Source organism: Vicia villosa, unplaced genomic scaffold (genome assembly GCF_029867415.1).
Source record: "Vicia villosa cultivar HV-30 ecotype Madison, WI unplaced genomic scaffold, Vvil1.0 ctg.001122F_1_1, whole genome shotgun sequence".
Lineage (NCBI taxonomy): Eukaryota > Viridiplantae > Streptophyta > Magnoliopsida > Fabales > Fabaceae > Vicia > Vicia villosa.
The window spans coordinates 464,610-482,436 of NW_026705489.1; the positions used below are offsets into that span (position 1 = coordinate 464,610).

At 36.2% G+C, this 17,827-nt stretch overlaps 1 protein-coding gene across 1 annotated transcript; it reads left to right on the top strand.

Moving 5' to 3' along the window:
- Nucleotides 1–711: 711 nt before the first annotated feature.
- Nucleotides 712–13,999, top strand: LOC131633413 (general transcription and DNA repair factor IIH helicase subunit XPD-like). The gene is made up of 12 exons (XM_058904125.1): nucleotides 712–1,249; nucleotides 1,581–1,861; nucleotides 2,414–2,496; nucleotides 2,577–3,004; nucleotides 3,144–3,337; nucleotides 3,450–3,630; nucleotides 3,726–3,850; nucleotides 10,006–10,095; nucleotides 10,219–10,294; nucleotides 10,385–10,461; nucleotides 10,862–10,964; nucleotides 12,169–13,999. Exons 1-12 carry the CDS (start codon nucleotides 716–718, stop codon nucleotides 12,286–12,288), a joined length of 2,292 nt encoding a protein of 763 aa, XP_058760108.1. The 5' UTR covers nucleotides 712–715; the 3' UTR covers nucleotides 12,289–13,999.
- The last annotated feature ends 3,828 nt before the right edge of the window (nucleotides 14,000–17,827 follow it).

Below are 17,827 nucleotides of genomic sequence, written 5' to 3' on the forward strand. Positions count from 1 at the left end.
GATCTTAATGTTGATGGTAGTAGCCTTGGTAAATTTGGCATCTCGAGTTTTGAAGGACTGATTTAAAATGTTAATGGTGTTTGGATTTACAATTTGATGGATAATATTGATTATTTCAGCATACTTCATGCTAAGCAGATGACATCATATAATGTGTATGGTCTAAACACTTGGTGGCATTAAAAAGCTCATGTGTTAGTATGTGTTATTCTGATTCCAACTAATATAAGCTTAATAATTTAGTTGGAATTATTAAAAAATGGGAAATTATTACTTATTTTAATTCAATTGATCTATTCATTTGCAAGTTTTCCTATTGTGAGTTTGGGACAATCTTTTCCATAAAAATAAAATATTACACTTATTTAAAAAATATTAAATCTATTAGATTTTGAGTAAAAAAAATCAAATATTAAAAGATATCGCGCGCGAATATGAATAGATTCAACGGTTTTTCTTTTGCTTAAAAGAAAGAAAAAAAAAGATAGTTTCAGTGGTTTATCATTGACGCCGTCATCGCCGCCGACGCCGCCTCCGTAATCTGCTGTTGAGGTCTGTTGTCATTCATTACTTTGGTAGTTATGGTTCTGTGTTGAGTCTTGTTGCTTTTCTTGTTTTTTCACTGTGTATTGATTGTGTTGTAGATCAAGAATCGTCACTGATTTGGTTCATTTCGCTATTTCCATTCCGAGATTTCTCAGGTTTGTTCTTTGAAATGAAGTTCACGATTGAAGAATTAACAGTGTATTTCCCACACGACTACATATACCCAGAACAATTGTCATACATGATTGAATTAAAACGAACCCTAGATGAAAAAGGACATTGTTTACTCGAAATGCCGCCAGGAACAGGAAAAACAATCGCATTACTCTCACTAATCATAAGCTACATACTTTCGAAAGCTCAATCCCCGCGAAAGCTTATTTTCTGCACCCGAACGGTTCACGAGATGGAAAAGACTCTTGTCGAGCTTCGACTACTTCATGCTTATATGGTTAAGTGTAATGGTCCCGTTGATAAGATGCTCGCGCTCGGATTCTCTTCGAAGAAGAATCTTTGTGTTAATAATGGCGTTCTGGCTGCTGAGAATTGTGATTCAGTTGAGACTGGATGTAGGAAATTGACGGCTAGTTGGGTTAAGGCAAGGGCTGTAGAGGGCATGACTGTTCCTAGGTGTGAGTTTTTTGAGCAGTATGAAAGGGATGACGTCGCTGCTGCTTTGCCTCCTGGAGTTTATACTTTGCAGGTAATTGGAATTTGAGTTTTTTGTTGGTTTGATTGCTGGGTTTTTATAGGCTTTGGATGCTGTGTTATTCTCAAATGTGTATAAAGTCATTGTAAGAATTGATTTTGATGATGTCCATTGTGTATATTCTTAGTGGATTTGAGTTTGATGAAATTTGTGATATTGTACTGTTCTGGTTATTCCCTAGTTTTAAGACTTAAGATGTTCAAAGGGTTGATGTGGATGATTTAATTTTGATCTTATTCATTTTTATATGTTCTTTGTGGTTTTGTGTTTTGATGTTAACCGAACTTTTAAAATGTTTGAATCTGATTGTAAACCTTGAATGTAGGATCTAAAAGTGTTTGGAAAGGAGAAAGGGTGGTGTCCTTACTTTTTGGCACGACGTACGGTGCAGTTTGCCAATGTGGTGGTGTATACCTATCAATATTTGCTTGATCCAAAGGTGGCTGCAATTATCTCCAAAGAAATGCAGAAAGAATCCGTTGTGGTATTTGATGAAGCTCATAATATTGATGATTTTTGTATGGACGCACTCAGTGTGAGTGTGAGGAGGCAGACTATTGATGGTGCTAAAAAAAATATAAAAAGGATGCTTCAAGAAATTGACAAGTATGTGCATATTATAGCTTTCTCCTCTTATATTTTAACTATTGAGTTCTAAATAAAGAAATGCTTAGAACTATAATTCAATTTGGTGTGGCACAAGTGGTAGATAGAGTCCTTTAACTATTTAACCGGGAGTTCAATCATTGGCAGGTGCGCAAAGAAACACGCGTTGGGAGTGATCAATCCCATAAATGGATCGTATTGATTGTTTGTGAGAATTTGAGAGTGTTAAATAAGTTTTAAAAATGGAAAATGGATAGAGGAACATAATTGTAACAAATAAAAAATTGAGAGACTAAAATAGGTTAAAAAATTATGGAAGGGCCGAAATTATTTAAGTAAGACCAGAGGGAGCGAAAGTGTATTTAAACTAAATACTTTGGTGGATTTGTAAGAGTAATGAATTTTAAAAGGGCCTGCTTTTTTCCTTTAGGTTACTTGAAAGTTGAAATTGCCCTGCCTTTCCCTTTTAAGTTCTAGTCTTGCTGAATTTTCCATTTGTTCCCATTATCAAAATTCGTATTCCTACTCTTTAATATTTGAATGGGTGAGAAGGATCCGGGCCACAGATCCAAAGAGACTCCGTGCTGAATACAACAGGCTTGTGGAGGGTTTGGCTGTAAGAGAAGATCTTCCTGGTATGTATCATGTCAATTTTGTTACATTTCTTAATGTTGTATCCAATCTTTACTAACAAAAACTTATTTACCTTACATAGCTACGGATGGTTGGCTTGCAAGTCCAACCTTGCCAGATGATGTGCTAAATGAGGTCGTACCGGGCAATATTCGTCAGGCTAAGCACTTTATGCTGGTTTTGCATAGCTTACTTCTGTACCTTGAGTGGTGCTTGGAAACTAAGAATGTGAAGACGGAAAACCCTGTTAGCTTTGTTTCCTCTATTCTTATCGAGGCTGGAATTAACGCAAAAACGTTGAAGTTCTGTTCTGTCCGTCTTCAATCATTAATGATGACATTGGAAATTACAGACACTGATAAGTTCCTTGATGTCCAAACGATATGTGATTTTGCCACACTTGTGAGCACGTATGCTCGTGGTTTTTCCATTATAATAGAACCTTTTGACGAGAGAAAGCCTGCTATTTCTGACGAGAGAAAGCCTGATATTTCTGATCTTGTATTGCAGGTTAGCACTGATGTTTTGATTTGTATTTACTTCATTACTGTTTAATCATTTAAGTTAGTTTTATTCTATGCGAGATTTGTATATTTTCAATGTTTCTAGTATATATGTTTCTAATTTTTCTTTACCGATGACATTTCAGCTTTGTTGCCATGATGCATCTCTTGCCATAAGACCTGTTCTTGAGCGATTTCAGTCTGTTGTGATTACATCTGGCACATTAAAGCCTATAACTTTGTACCCTCGTCTTCTAAATTTTAAGCCTGTTGTGAGTCGAAGTTTTACAATGTCCTTACCAAGAAATTCCATATGCCCTGTAATCCTTACCCGTGGAAGGTATTTCCACTAAATCTCGTTAATGCACTTTCAACACTTGCTTTCATTTTATGTTAGATCCTTCAATTTCTCTTTTGTTTTCTTTTACTGTTTAATTGGTTTGTTGTCTCAGTGATCAGCTCCCAGTAAGTACCAAATTTGATGTGATAAGTGATCTCGCCGGAGTAAGGAATTATGGAAAGCTCTTATTGGAGATGGCATCCGTTGTTCCGGATGGGATTGTATGTTTCTTCCACAGTTACTCGTATATGGAGGATATAATCCAAAGCTGGAAGGAAATTGGAATTATGGAGGCGAGTCAACTAGTTAAATTCTTTGACTTCCACATTCCTTTTACCAATAGTGTCTGTTACATAGTTTCATGTTGCTAAAATCATATATTTTGCAGGAAATAAATCAGTGTAAACTTGTCTTTTTTGAGACTCAAGATGTGGTAGAAACAACATTGGCTCTTTACAACTACCGCAAAGCTTGTGATTGTGGAAGAGGCGCTATCTTTTTTACAGTTGCGAGGTAAGATAAGTGAAACAAATATACAATAGTTTTCATATATTAGCCTAGTTATTACAAAATTTCCTGTAGTGTTCCTGTGTTTGAAAACTGAACCTCCTGTTCAAGATAATTAATTCTTTCCTTAGGGTAGAATTATCTTCTTTTTGTCAATAATTCTTGGCTTCATACTTTTCTCATTATTATTTCTCGTATATATAAAGGTTACAGGGCTATATCGGTAAAACGAACACAAATATGATCTCTCTCTTTTTCGGAAGTCATAATATCAGAGATGACTTGAGAACAATTTTGTTAACGTAACAATTTTGTTAACGTGAAACAAGAAACACCAACAGAACACTGAAGAATACTTGCCGACACCAAATCAACACCCCAATTCAGGATACTCGCCGACACCAAATCAAAACCCTAATTCAGGATACTCGCCGACACCAAATCAAAACCCTAATTCAGAATACTTGCCGACACCAAATCAAAACCCTAATTCAGAATACTTGCCGACACCGATACGAGAACACGATCAAAGCAAACACGATTTGCAAACAAGGAGGAATAACAAAATTGTAACTTATGAGCACTACCAGAAACACAATTGTAAGCACCAAAGATTAGAATCGCAATCTTGGAAGAGATTACCGAGAACCGAGATGATTTCAATTACCGAGAAACGAGATCTACCGAGATGATTTCAAGAGCGACCCAGTGGGGTGTCGCTGAATAAAGCCAAGATTAACCTAAGACTCACAGGTTTGATCGAAAACCTACTGATACCATGTCAATAATTCTTGGCTTCATACTTTTCTCATTATTATTTCTCGTATATATAAAGGTTACAGGGCTATATCGGTAATTACACTAAATAATATTAGAGTATTCAGTAGCATAGCATTGTAAAAGTAAGCCAGTCAGTTTAGACTGACACCTGGCAATTGTAATCAGGGCTACCTGCTACAGCAGGTCACTGCTTGACTCTATATAAAGCAAGCTGTGCATCTTTTGTAACTAACTTTACAGATCTACAACAAAGAGTTGTAACTGAAATACAAAAGTTCATCTATCTTTTCTCTTTCTAATATGGTATCAGAGCCTCGTTTAAGATCCGGTGGGCCACCTTCTATGGTTTCCGCTATCGGGCCACCCACCATTTATTTCCACGCTCCAGTTGTCTAGTCCTGGGCGTGAGGGGGTGTGTTAAGAGTCCCACATCGGACAATATATGGCCTGAACATGTCCTTATAAGTGGGGGCAATCCTCACCCTACAAGCCGGTTTTGTATGGTTGAGTTAGGCCCAACCACGTTTCTTAACATGGTATCAGAGCCTCACCGTCAGGATCACCGTCTTCCGCTCAAGTTACACCGTCTTCTACTCCGCCGCCGGCGGCGGTGGTGGATGAATCTCGTCGTCTTCAGTTCGCACTGAAGATCGCTTACAAACTTGATGAAAAGAACTTTCATCTATGGCGCCAACAAGTGGAGCCGTACATCAACGCGCACAATCTCACCGATCTCGTCGTCTGTCCTCGGATTCCGTCAAAGTTTCTCTCCGACGATGATCGTCGCTCCGGTTCCGTCAATCCAGCGTATGCGTCGTGGCTTCAGAAGGATCAGTTGCTGTTATCGTGGCTTCAATCAACGTTATCGAGCGACATCATGTCCAGAGTTCTCGGTTGCACTCATTCTCATCAACTTTGGGATCGCTTGTTCAATTACTTTCAGAAGCAAACTCGCGCGCGTGCACGCCAACTCCGTGTGGAACTACGTGCTGCGATGCTCGATTCACAGTCTATTTCTGATTATCTGTTGAAGATTCGCACGATCGTTGATGCCCTAGCCTCGATTGGAGATCCTGTTCCAGTTACGCATCACATTGACGTCATTCTTGAAGGATTACCAAGTGAGTATGCCTCTGTTGTTTCTGTTGTAGAAAGTAAGTTTGGAGATATGGATTTGGATGAAGTTGAGATCCTGCTTATTGCTCATGAGTTAAGATTGAACAAGTTCAAGAAGCACACTACTCCAGACATTGCCTCTCTGAACCTCACTCATGCTCCTACTCAAACTTCATCAACTTCACCTGATGTGTCCAAGCCTGACATTCCTTCTGCTGCTCCTGCTACATCTTCGACTGAACCTGACTATGCTTCCTTCAGAGGAGGAAGGTCTAATAGAGGTGGTAGAGGTGGCAGAGGTAGAGGTGGCAGAATCTCTGGTGTTCAGTGTCAGCTTTGCTCTAAGGTTGGACATTCTGCCTTGAATTGTTGGCACAGGTTCAACCAACAGTTTCAGCCTCAAGGTGCATATGCCAACACTCCTTATGCTTCAGCTCCATGGTCCACTCCTCAGGTTGCCTATGCTCAAAGTCCTGCTAATGTGTGGATAAGACCTACTGCTACTGCTCAAGCCAGGCCAACTGCTTATGCATACACTCCTAGCACTTTTGTTGTCAATGCTGCACCTGTCCAAGCTGCTCCTGTTCAAGCTGCTGCCACCTGGTATCCTGACTCAGGTGCCTCATTCCATGTCACAAATGATGCTGCCAATATTCAGCAACAAGCTCCTTGTGAGGGACATGACCAGATCTTTGTAGGAAATGGTCAAGGTCTGCCAATTTCCTCCACTGGCTCTAGTACCTTTTCTTCTACTTGTCAACCTCACACATCTCTTTCTCTCAATCATCTTTTACATGTGCCTTCAATTACTAAAAACTTAATAAGTGTTAGCCAATTCTGCAAAGATAATCATGTTTACTTTCTCTTTACTGCTGACTCTTGCCTTGTCAAATCTCAGGTGTCCAATGATGTTCTTCTAGTTGGCAAAGTTGGCTCAGATGGCTTATATGAATTTCCTCATCTTGCTGTTTCCAAGTCTGCTAAGTCTTTAGTCAGTTCTAATAATGTTGTACCTAGCATTAATGCTACTGCTGTATCTTCTTCTTTGTCCAATATATGGCACCTAAGATTAGGCCATCCCAATGTCAATACTCTTAAACTTGTATTGAAGAATTGTAATATTCCTATTCATAATAAAATGCATGATTTCTTTTGTACTGCTTGTTGTGTTGGCAAAGCTCACAAACTACATTCTCCTCTTTCTCATACTGTCTATAAGTCTCCTCTTGAACTGTTATATTGTGATCTTTGGGGTCCTTCACCCCAATCTTCCACTCAAGGGTTCAAATACTATATCTCATTTGTAGATGCCTTTTCCAAGTTTACTTGGCTCTATCTGCTTAAGACCAAAGCTGAAGCCCTTAGTGTCTTTAAACAGTTTAAGGCACTTGTTGAATTGCAGCTTGGCTTCCCCATCAAGGCTATTCAGTCTGATTGGGGTGGAGAATTCAGACCTTTCTCCAAATTTCTTGCTGAACTTGGTATACAACACAGAATTATTTGCCCTCATACACACCATCAAAATGGAGTGGTGGAGAGGAAGCATAGACATATTGTTGACTTGGGTCTAACTCTGCTGAGTCATGCTTCTCTGCCTATTTCTTACTGGGACTTTGCCTTCTGTACTGCTGTTTATCTCATTAACAGACTTCCATCTGCATCTGTTAAGTTTCAGGTACCTTACACACTATTATTCAAGTCCTCTCCTGATTACAAGTTTCTGAAGGTGTTTGGTTGTGCCTGCTTTCCTCTTCTCAGACCATACAATGCCCACAAGCTGGAGTTCAGGTCTCATGAGTGCCTTTTCTTGGGGTATTCAGCTTCACACAAAGGGTATAAATGCTTGTCTCCCACTGGAAAGTTATACATCTCCAAGGATGTCCTGTTTAATGAGTCCAGGTTTCCTTTTCTGGAACTCTTCCCTAACCCTTCCACCACTTCTACATCATCTACACCTAAATCTTCCTCTATTTCATCTCTGCACCATCTGCTGCCTCCTAGTGCAGCCTCTCCCTTACCCATGCCTAATCCCATTACAGCTGTACCCTTCTCTTCCTCAAAATCCTCTAATTCTTCTTCCACAGATACATCCACTCCCTCACCTCCTCCTACAAATAATCTGTCACCCTCTAATGACCTGTCCAATTCTCTAACCTCTACATCCCCTACTGCTACTTCAGCATCCTCTCCTTCTATGTCTACAGGTGCTGATTCTTCTTCTTCTATCCCTCTCAATGCTGTCCCTGTTGTGCAGAAGCCAAATAATCATCATCAGATGATTACTAGAGCCAAATCAGGCTTTGTTCAACCAAGGCTTCAACCTTCTCTGTTGCTCACACAGTCTGAGCCCAAAACAGTTAAACAGGCCCTTGCTGATGACAAGTGGAGGTGTGCAATGCAGGCTGAATATGATGCCTTATGCAAAAACAAGACCTGGTCCCTGGTACCTCTACCTCCCAACAGACAACCTATTGGGTGTAAATGGGTGTTCAGGATCAAGGAGAATCCTGATGGGACAGTTAACAGGTATAAGGCACGACTTGTGGCCAAGGGGTTTCACCAGAAACAGGGGTTTGATTACAATGAAACATTCTCCCCTGTGGTCAAACCCATCACCATTAGACTCATTCTCACTGTGGCTTTATCAAGGCATTGGTCCATTCAGCAATTGGATGTCAACAATGCATTTCTGAATGGTCTTCTTACTGAAGAGGTTTACATGGAACAGCCCTCTGGGTTTGTTCAGTCTGACTCCTCTCTAGTTTGCAAGCTGCACAAGGCCCTCTATGGTCTCAAACAGGCCCCTAGACAATGGTTTGAGAGATTGCAACAAGCCTTGCTTCAGCTTCACTTCAAACCTAGCAAGTGTGACCCTTCTCTCTTTGTCTTTAAGTCTCACAAGGATACCATTTATCTCTTGGTATATGTTGATGATATTATCATCACTGGCAGCAACTCACATTTGCTTCAAGATGTCATTACCAAGCTCAATTCCTCCTTCTCTCTCAAACATCTTGGTGCCTTGGATTATTTTCTGGGCATAGAGGTCAAACATGCTTCTAATGGCTCCATGCTCCTCACACAGGCCAAATACATCAGGGACTTGCTCCACAGAACCAAAATGACTGATTGCAGTCCTGTCAACTCTCCTATGCAAACCTCTTGCAAGCTCACTAAGGCTGGTTCTTCTGCTCTTCAGGATCCCTTCATGTACAGGTCTGTTGTAGGGGCCCTCCAATATGCCACCATTACCAGACCTGACATAGCCTATTCTGTCAACAAAGTTTGCCAGTTTATGGCTCACCCACTTGAGGCTCATTGGGTTGCAGTGAAAAGAATCCTCAGATATCTCAAGGGTACTCTCAACTTTGGTTTACAACTGTCTGCTCTGCCTTCCACTCAGCTGCCCTCCATTAGAGTCTTTTGTGATGCAGATTGGGCTTCAGATCCAGATGATAGAAGGAGCACCTCAGGTGCTGCTATTTACTTTGGCAATAATTTGATCTCATGGTGGTCCAAGAAACAGCCAGTGGTTGCTAGATCCAGCACTGAAGCTGAGTACAGGAGCCTTGCCCAAGCTACTGCTGATTTACTATGGCTGCAAACCTTGTTCACTGAGCTTGGTATCTCCACTCTACAACCTGTTGTCTTGTGTGATAATCAGTCAGCTGTTCTACTGGCTCACAATCCTATCATGCACACTCGTACCAAACACATGGAAATTGACCTTTTCTTTGTCAGAGAGAAGGTGCTGGCCAAGAAGATCTCTGTTGCTCACATTCCAGGAGTAGATCAAATTGCAGATGTCCTTACAAAACCTCTCTCCTCTCCTAAATTTCTGGAATTTAGACACAAACTCAGGGTTGCTAGCTCCCCATGAGTTTGTGGGGGGGGTATTAGAGTATTCAGTAGCATAGCATTGTAAAAGTAAGCCAGTCAGTTTAGACTGACACCTGGCAATTGTAATCAGGGCTACCTGCTACAGCAGGTCACTGCTTGACTCTATATAAAGCAAGCTGTGCATCTTTTGTAACTAACTTTACAGATCTACAACAAAGAGTTGTAACTGAAATACAAAAGTTCATCTATCTTTTCTCTTTCTAATAAATAAATACATTTAAACTAATTCCTATTCACACTTTTCACATGGCCGAGCAATCTTAGGGAAATTGGCTCTACCATATTTTCATAATGTATTACTCTCTAATATCTTGATGATGGAGTCAACTTCATCTCAGGCTAAGAATATATTGTACTTGTTGCAGAGGAAATGTTGCGAAAGGTGTAGATTTTCATCATCATTATGGCCGTCTAGTAATCATGTTTGGTATTCCTTTTCAGTATACATCAAGCAAGTGAGTTCTGTTAAATTACATTTTGGAATAAGGATGATTAGAACTACTGTATATCTTTCTTTTTTTCTTGTTCAAACTGTGGAAGTTAGATTGCTGGTTGCAGAACTTACTATAGTGTTTCAGGATTTTGCAAGCACGCCTAGAATATCTAAGGGAGACTTTTAAAGATAAAACAGATTTTCTAACTTTTGATGCCTTGGTCAGACTCTCTTTTCCCCTTTGTGTAAATTTGATTGCTAAACATTGTGAAACCAGAAGTCTGGGTAACATTAGTTTTTTGCGTAATCAGAGACAAGCTGCACAATGTGTGGGCTGTGTAGTCCGTTCAAAAGCTGATTACGGGATGGTGATTTTTGCAGACTCAAGGTTAGTGTCTATATGATCTTTTCTGCAAATATCTGATATTATTGTTGTAGATTCTACTCATTATCAGAAATAATTGATTTAAACTTTGAAAAAAGTGAGTAGCATATATGGTACCTAAAATATTTCTGTTATTTGGGATATATATATATATATATATATATATATATATATATATATATATATATATATATATATATATATATATATATATATATATATATAATTTCCTTACATATTTCATATAACTTGGGGTTCGACTTCTACGTTTTCCAAAAATATACGGCATGATACTAGATTTACATGTACTAAGCATGCCTACTTGTTGTGACGAATGTACCAGTTACTCGGTTTCAGCTTCATTATGGTAGTAAAGACACGGTTGGTTATTACTTTTATGCAGGTATAACTGTGTTAAATACCATTCCAAAATGCCTGATTGGATACTCTCTCATTTACACCACCTGAACTTGAGCACAGACATGGCTGTGAGTACAGCACGCAAGGTGTTTCTTCATAGCTTTAGTTTGAATATTGTAGTTACTTGCACTGCGTTATACCTGGAATCACGTGGAAACTATATAGGGCCATCTTGTGTTTGGTTTTAAGAAATCAAACAAAATATTCTTAGGTTTAGGGGTGCTCAAAACCAAACCAACCCAATAGAAAACCGCAAACCAAACCAAACCAAACCGAAACCGCAAAAAACCGCATTTAGTTCGGATTAGTTTGGGTCATATTTTAATAAAACCGCACGGTTCGGTTCGGTTTGCGGTTTGTATTTTGTAAACCGAACCAAACCGAATCAAACCGCATTATGTTACAACCTAACTTTTACTTAACTCACATCCAACCCAAACTTATATGTATTATACCTTAGCCTTATGATTAAGAACAATTTTCTCGTCCTTACACATATGATTTTAGTCCCGATCTTTTCAAATCTCTAATAGTATTATCACGCCTTCTTTGCCACATACATCTTCCCTCTTTTTCTATAATCTCTACTCTCTTATATTCTTTCTTTTTTACCTTCTTATTTTTATGCAAATGTTCCCTATTTCAGATTCATTTTAATCGCACATCTTCTTCTCTAATCTCTCAACTCTTTTGTTTTTTCTTTTTCACCTTCACTAATCTCTCCTCTCTTCTATTTTTTTGTTTCATTTCTAATAATTTTTATATTGTTTTATAATATTATTTTATGTTTATTATTTAACTTTTGTCTAATTTAACTTTTACATATTAAATAGAAAGTTGTTGTCAAAACATGACGAGTTTTGTTGTTATTTGATAGTGTATGAATGTCTAAATACAAAGTTATGTTGTCATCTATATGTATGTATTGTTCAATAAAATATTTGTAAAAAACCGAACCAAACCGCATTAGTTTGGTTTGGTTTGGTTCGGATTTTTTTTAAAAGCCAACCGAACCAAACCAAACCGCACGATTTTTTCTCTTGCGGTTCGGATGATTTTTTTCGTCAAAACCGCCCAAACCGCACCGCGATCACCCCTACTTAGGTTTAGGGGCTTCACTAATGTGTTTCGACATGGTAAGCTGTATGATTCATGTGGCCTGTTTACCAGTTTTGAACTCAAACAGATTCTTTCTGCATCAATCATGTTTATTATTATATTTGCATGTTGATAAGAATATGTGATAATATATTGTTGCATAATGACCAATTTCTTATATGTTGGATGCAGTTCTTCGGGAAAATGGCCCAACCATACGTTAAGACAGGTGGCAATGGCAGAAAAACCTTGTTGTCCCAGGAAGACTTGCAGAACTTTATTTCCGAGTACACCGACAAGAATGACAGGTAGGGGTGTGCATCGTTTTAAAACCAAACCAACTTAAATCAGATATATGGTTTAGTTCAGCATTATAACCGTTTCAATAAAAACCGATTTACTTTTCCAAAACCGCTTTGGTTCAATTTAAAACCAGTTCATAACAAAAAAACCAGTTTTTGTTGTGAACGGGTTCTAAAACCTTTTTTTTTGTTTGGTTTGGTTTTTAGTTCAAACCTGTTTTTTTAACCATTTTTTTTGCTCCAATCTGTTTTTTTAACCATTTTTTTGGCTCCAATCTGTTTTTTATTCAACTAATTATTTTAACAACAGATTTCCTATAATTCAATAAATCTCATTACATAAATTTTAATAAATCAACCATCCTAAAATACAATCTCAAAAGTAAAATAAAACAAATCACATTATCAATGGGAAGCTATGATGCATACAAGTACGGTACCCTGTGCAGGAACTAATACTTTTATGGGATATAATATTTTAATAAAAATTAATATACAAAGTAAATAAAAAATAAGAATTTGTCAATAAAATGTAAAGAGAATTAAATCGATCAACTTATGACAAAACATTACAATAACATTTAGAGGTAAATTAAGATCAGATGAAGGGGAGTCAAAAAGTTAGATATAAATGAAGATCTGGAAAAAGTATCTTCATTTATATCTAACTCTTATATCTAACATTTATATCTAACTTTTAGTTATTTTGAATCCCAAATTCTCCTCAATATTGTCATTTCTAATCTTATTTTGTCTAGTTTTACCACATCCAACACAACATCTTTATCTTTGTTACACTTATTTTATTCTCATGCAGATTATTAACTTTCGAACATGAAATAACGGAATTTAGAAGGAGAAAAAGAGTAGATCTAAATCTAAACAAAGCTTGCATTCAAATATCTAATAAATGACTGATTAAGACAGTGAGGTATAAGATAAAAATTAACAAAATACAAAGAAATTATAGTTCTATATATATAGCATTCAATTTTTTCTTGAACCAAGAGGCACGACATGGTTATTATAGTCCAAACAAGGAGTTAAAAATTACAAGGTATACAACATAGTGGTATTAATTAGGCCATATCTCAACAACAAAGATAAAAACTCCACAAGAGCTTAATACAACAAAATACAAAAAAGAAAGAGCAACCCACAAAATTGAAACAAGCATTAGCCAAGAAAATGTAACTAATGCGTCAAATCTTGAAGTAACAATTAAAGCAACAACACATGATAAAAATACAATCCAAGAGCATTCAAGAAATGAAATTGTTAACTGCATAGGCAAAAGAATTGGCAAAATCAAAAATTGGATAGTTGCCCTTAAATTAAATTTTTTATCACCGTCCTCAGAATATTTGAAAGATAAAGCAACTCAAAAATACACCAAACTTCATCCTCATACAAAACTGAAATTAGGCACTAGAAACAAAAGTAATAAGACATTAGACCTTTATCATATTTATGAGTTAAACTTTTTCGATAATATTTATAAATAATTTATATTTTGTTATTTTTTAATGTTATTTTTAAATTAAATGAAGGAGGAGTTTTTTTTTTTACTATTTTGTATTTCATTTGATTGTGAGTCATATTTTAAAATTAAGACACTTCCTAAATTATTTGTGATGACCATGATGAAAGAAATGATGTATTGAAGCTATCTACAATATGTACACGGTTCTAATTTATCACCTTATGATAAGGAAGATTCGGACCTTGTTTAGCATGAAGGTTCTTGTTTAGGAATTTGACTTCAAAATCTTAAAATGTTTAATAGTGCTTAATCACATACCCTGTTGTGAAATATGATGTATGAAGCTATCTGCAATTTGTATAATGTTTTGATTTTTCACCTAATCATAAGGAAGACGTGGTCTTTGTTTAGCATGAAGGTTTTTGTTTAGGAATTTGACTTCAAAGTCTTAGAATGTTTTATACTGCTTAATCACATCATATTGTTCTTTTCTCAAGGCTTTTTTTGGTTTATCAAATATAAGGTAGTAATTTTTTGAATTCATGTTCTATTGAGTTCCAATATTGAACTCGTGTTGTAGCAGTTATTGGTGATTCATGATAGTAATTTTTTCATTCTTAATATATTGTAAAGACAGCCAGTTGCTAACAATCAAGGAGTATGCTCTCACATTAATATTCCAGCCATGGGTTATAAAATCCAAACTAAATTAAAACTAAATTCGTGAAATTTTTGTCATGGTGTTTGTGTGGGGATGTTCTCTTTATACTTTGGAAGGTCAATGTTTGCGGTGAAATGTCTTGGAGGGACTCTTAGTGGAGATGGAGATTTTATTGAATAGTTATCCATAAAGATAGCTAACAGGTTCTTGAGTTAATGTATCTTCTTTCATAATTAAGAGATTTATTGAGTAAGCTTCTTCTATTTCGATTTTGTATGGGTATCACCAAATTTTATTTTGGTTTAAGAATATGTTGATTGATTACCATAAAAGAAGCATTTACTTGTTTCGATAACGAGTTGTGAAGGACGCTTGAAGACATTTTTGGTGCAAATCCTTTATGAGACCTTCAATGGAAGATGGCTTTTTACCTATTAGAGTTGGTGAAGTGGGTTTGTACTCGGCAGTAGAGGCTACCAGAGGCTACCATGTATGTTATTTTAATATTGGGTGTTACAATATCATATATTAAGAGATAACGAAATATATCGTATGAACTTTGATTTTGACATAATTTTGAATGGTCTAAGTGATATGATTCTAAATTTTTGACCTTAGCCATTTTACTTTAAGCACACCTCCCCCTTTAAAGCCCCACATGTTTCGGTGAATTCCCTTTTTAGTAAAAGTGTTCATGATATGAAAGTAAAATTTGACATGATCGCTAAACATCAAGCAATTTTTGGATATTTGTGTTGAGAGAATAAAAGTAAGGATTTTTGTGAATCATATCCATAGGGACTGCTGCGATATTAAATCCGTTCGATAATCTTAATGATTTTAAGATAAGCGTGTTGACAAAGTTTTTTGTTTAAAGAACTAGTTTATAGTGACGATAAATGAAAATAAAGTTAACAAATGAAATGAGATGGTTGTGTTAGAGTTCATTATCATATCCTCGTGTATTCTCGTGAACAATTATACATATTTTAGACAATACTTAATATTATCACATATTTTTATTTGTATGATGTTTATGTAAACAACGATGTGATGTCAATCGTGTTGCTTAATTAACAATTTCTCAGCCGATTAACCAATATGATAGCATTAAGCATTGACAATGTATGTGAATGTTAAACTTAAAATCATCTTTAGAATTTAGTGTATAACGAGCATGTAAAACGAGGATAATCAACAATATTAATGAAAAATTAGAAGATATATAACGTCATGATCATAATGAATACATCGTATTTGGATAATTAGATCTAACCATACAAAAGAGAAATTAGTTACTCTTACTCATAGTAGATTTATAATGATGATTAAGAAAGAGGTGAAAAAACATTAACGACGATTATTCTTACCGAGGGTTTTTCATGAGTTTTTGTTATACTACCTCTGTCCCTAATTATAAGACCGTTTTTTTTTTGTCTTTTTTTATAAGATCCTCTTCAACTTTTAAAGTGCATTAATTATTTCTTTTTTCTAACATACCCCCTTAATTATATTACATCTTTTTCTGCAATCTCTAATAAGGGGACAACTTCTCTACCCATCTCAAAAAGTTGGGTAGTGTACCTTCCACCAATCAGAAGATCCCATTTAATTTTAACATATTTAATTAATTATAAAATAATACAATTATTTGATGTTTCCAATACATTTTACATTGGGGGTAACTTTACCCAACTTTTTGAGTTGGGTAGATAAGAATTCACCTTTTAATACAATTACATACACATTAATTATTTCTCTCTCCTAAAGATAAACTTATAAAATTACACAAAATAGTCAATAGATTTAATACTTTCATCAACTTTCTTAATTCACGTAATCTCCCTATGGGGTCTTATATTTAGGGACGAGTGTAATATACGTTAATAAGGGTTTTTGTAAACAAATAATTTTGACACTTATCAGCTTCCCCCAACTTACCATTTTGTTTTTCTTCAAACAAAAGTCATGCAAATGTCAAATGGTTCTATGATAATCCAACTATGCATAATTCATTAAAGCTTATAATCAATCATAAATTTATATCATTGTCTTGAGACTTGGTTACATTCTCAATGATTCTCATCATTATGTTGGCAATAGGAATGTCATCATCCTTATCAGCTTCCACATTCTTTTCACCTTGAACTTCAGGCTCTACATTTTGAGCGTCCTTATCCCTCAACTTTTCAGTAGAATCATCACTTTCATTCAAGATATCATTTAGATACGCATCGAAAAGGTATATCAACAGTTGGTTCACGAGATTATCCAGTATGTGGATTAGAAGTGGTTTAAGTATAAGGTTCAACAAATGTTTTACAAGATGGTTCAACATGTGGATTAATAGTGGTTTCAGTAGAATCAACAATATTTTTAGGGGTTCTATTAGCATCATTAGCCACAAAATCAACAAGCTTATCACTAATATCGTGCACAAAGGTGTCTTTATCAGATGGACTTACCTTTTCATATGTTTTTGTCTTTTTCGAGTCAACATTCTTAGATCTTTTTGTTGAAGCATCAACTGGAACAAAGATCTGAAGAGGTACATCATCGTGTATCACATCTTGTTCACCAAGCTTGCTGCTTGACTCAGGAACCCAAGTTTTCTTCGGTGTTGCTTTATCCCTCATATTTACTCCTATCATTTTAACCCCATATGTATTGGTAACAAGTTTGGGTCTAGAAGTTTTAGCTTCATTAGCTTTTCGACTCATTTTTGAACTGGTTTGAGGAACTTGAGAGAAATGAAGATGAACACTTGTGGTATAATAATAATAGAGAGAGAGAGAGATAATGACATGTTATTTTTGCGTGTGAGGATGGAGTACCTATGAGAAAATTTGAATTAAGAGTGATTTTCCTCATTTTATGTGTTGCAATGGTCATTTTTCCTCATTTGTTTCATTCAAAAAAGTTAGGTGCAACTGCTCCCTACAACAATGTACTCACCTTCTGTAGTATATAAAGAGACATAATTCTACTTCTTTCCGAACCAAGAGATTAAGTTGTTACCACAAAAAAATATCCACCACATGTGCTTTTTCTACCATTAGCACTCCCAACCTAGCCAACATCACAATATCCTACTAGTATTGAGTTAGTATCATGAGAATAAGGAATAACATAGTCACAAGTCTCATTTATGTACTTCATAATTTCCTTCACTTTAGTGAGATGACTGGCCTTGGGTTTAGCTTGGTATCTAGCACAAAAACCTATAGAGAATGTGATGTCAGGCCTACTTGTTGTGAGATATAACAAACTACTAATTATGCTTATGTATAAGTTTGATCTACATCAACATTATAATCATCTTTGGTTAATTTCACATGTGTTGCAGCAGGAGTTCTCTTGTGACTTGCCTTTTAAAGCCCAAATTTCTTCACTATACTCTTTGTA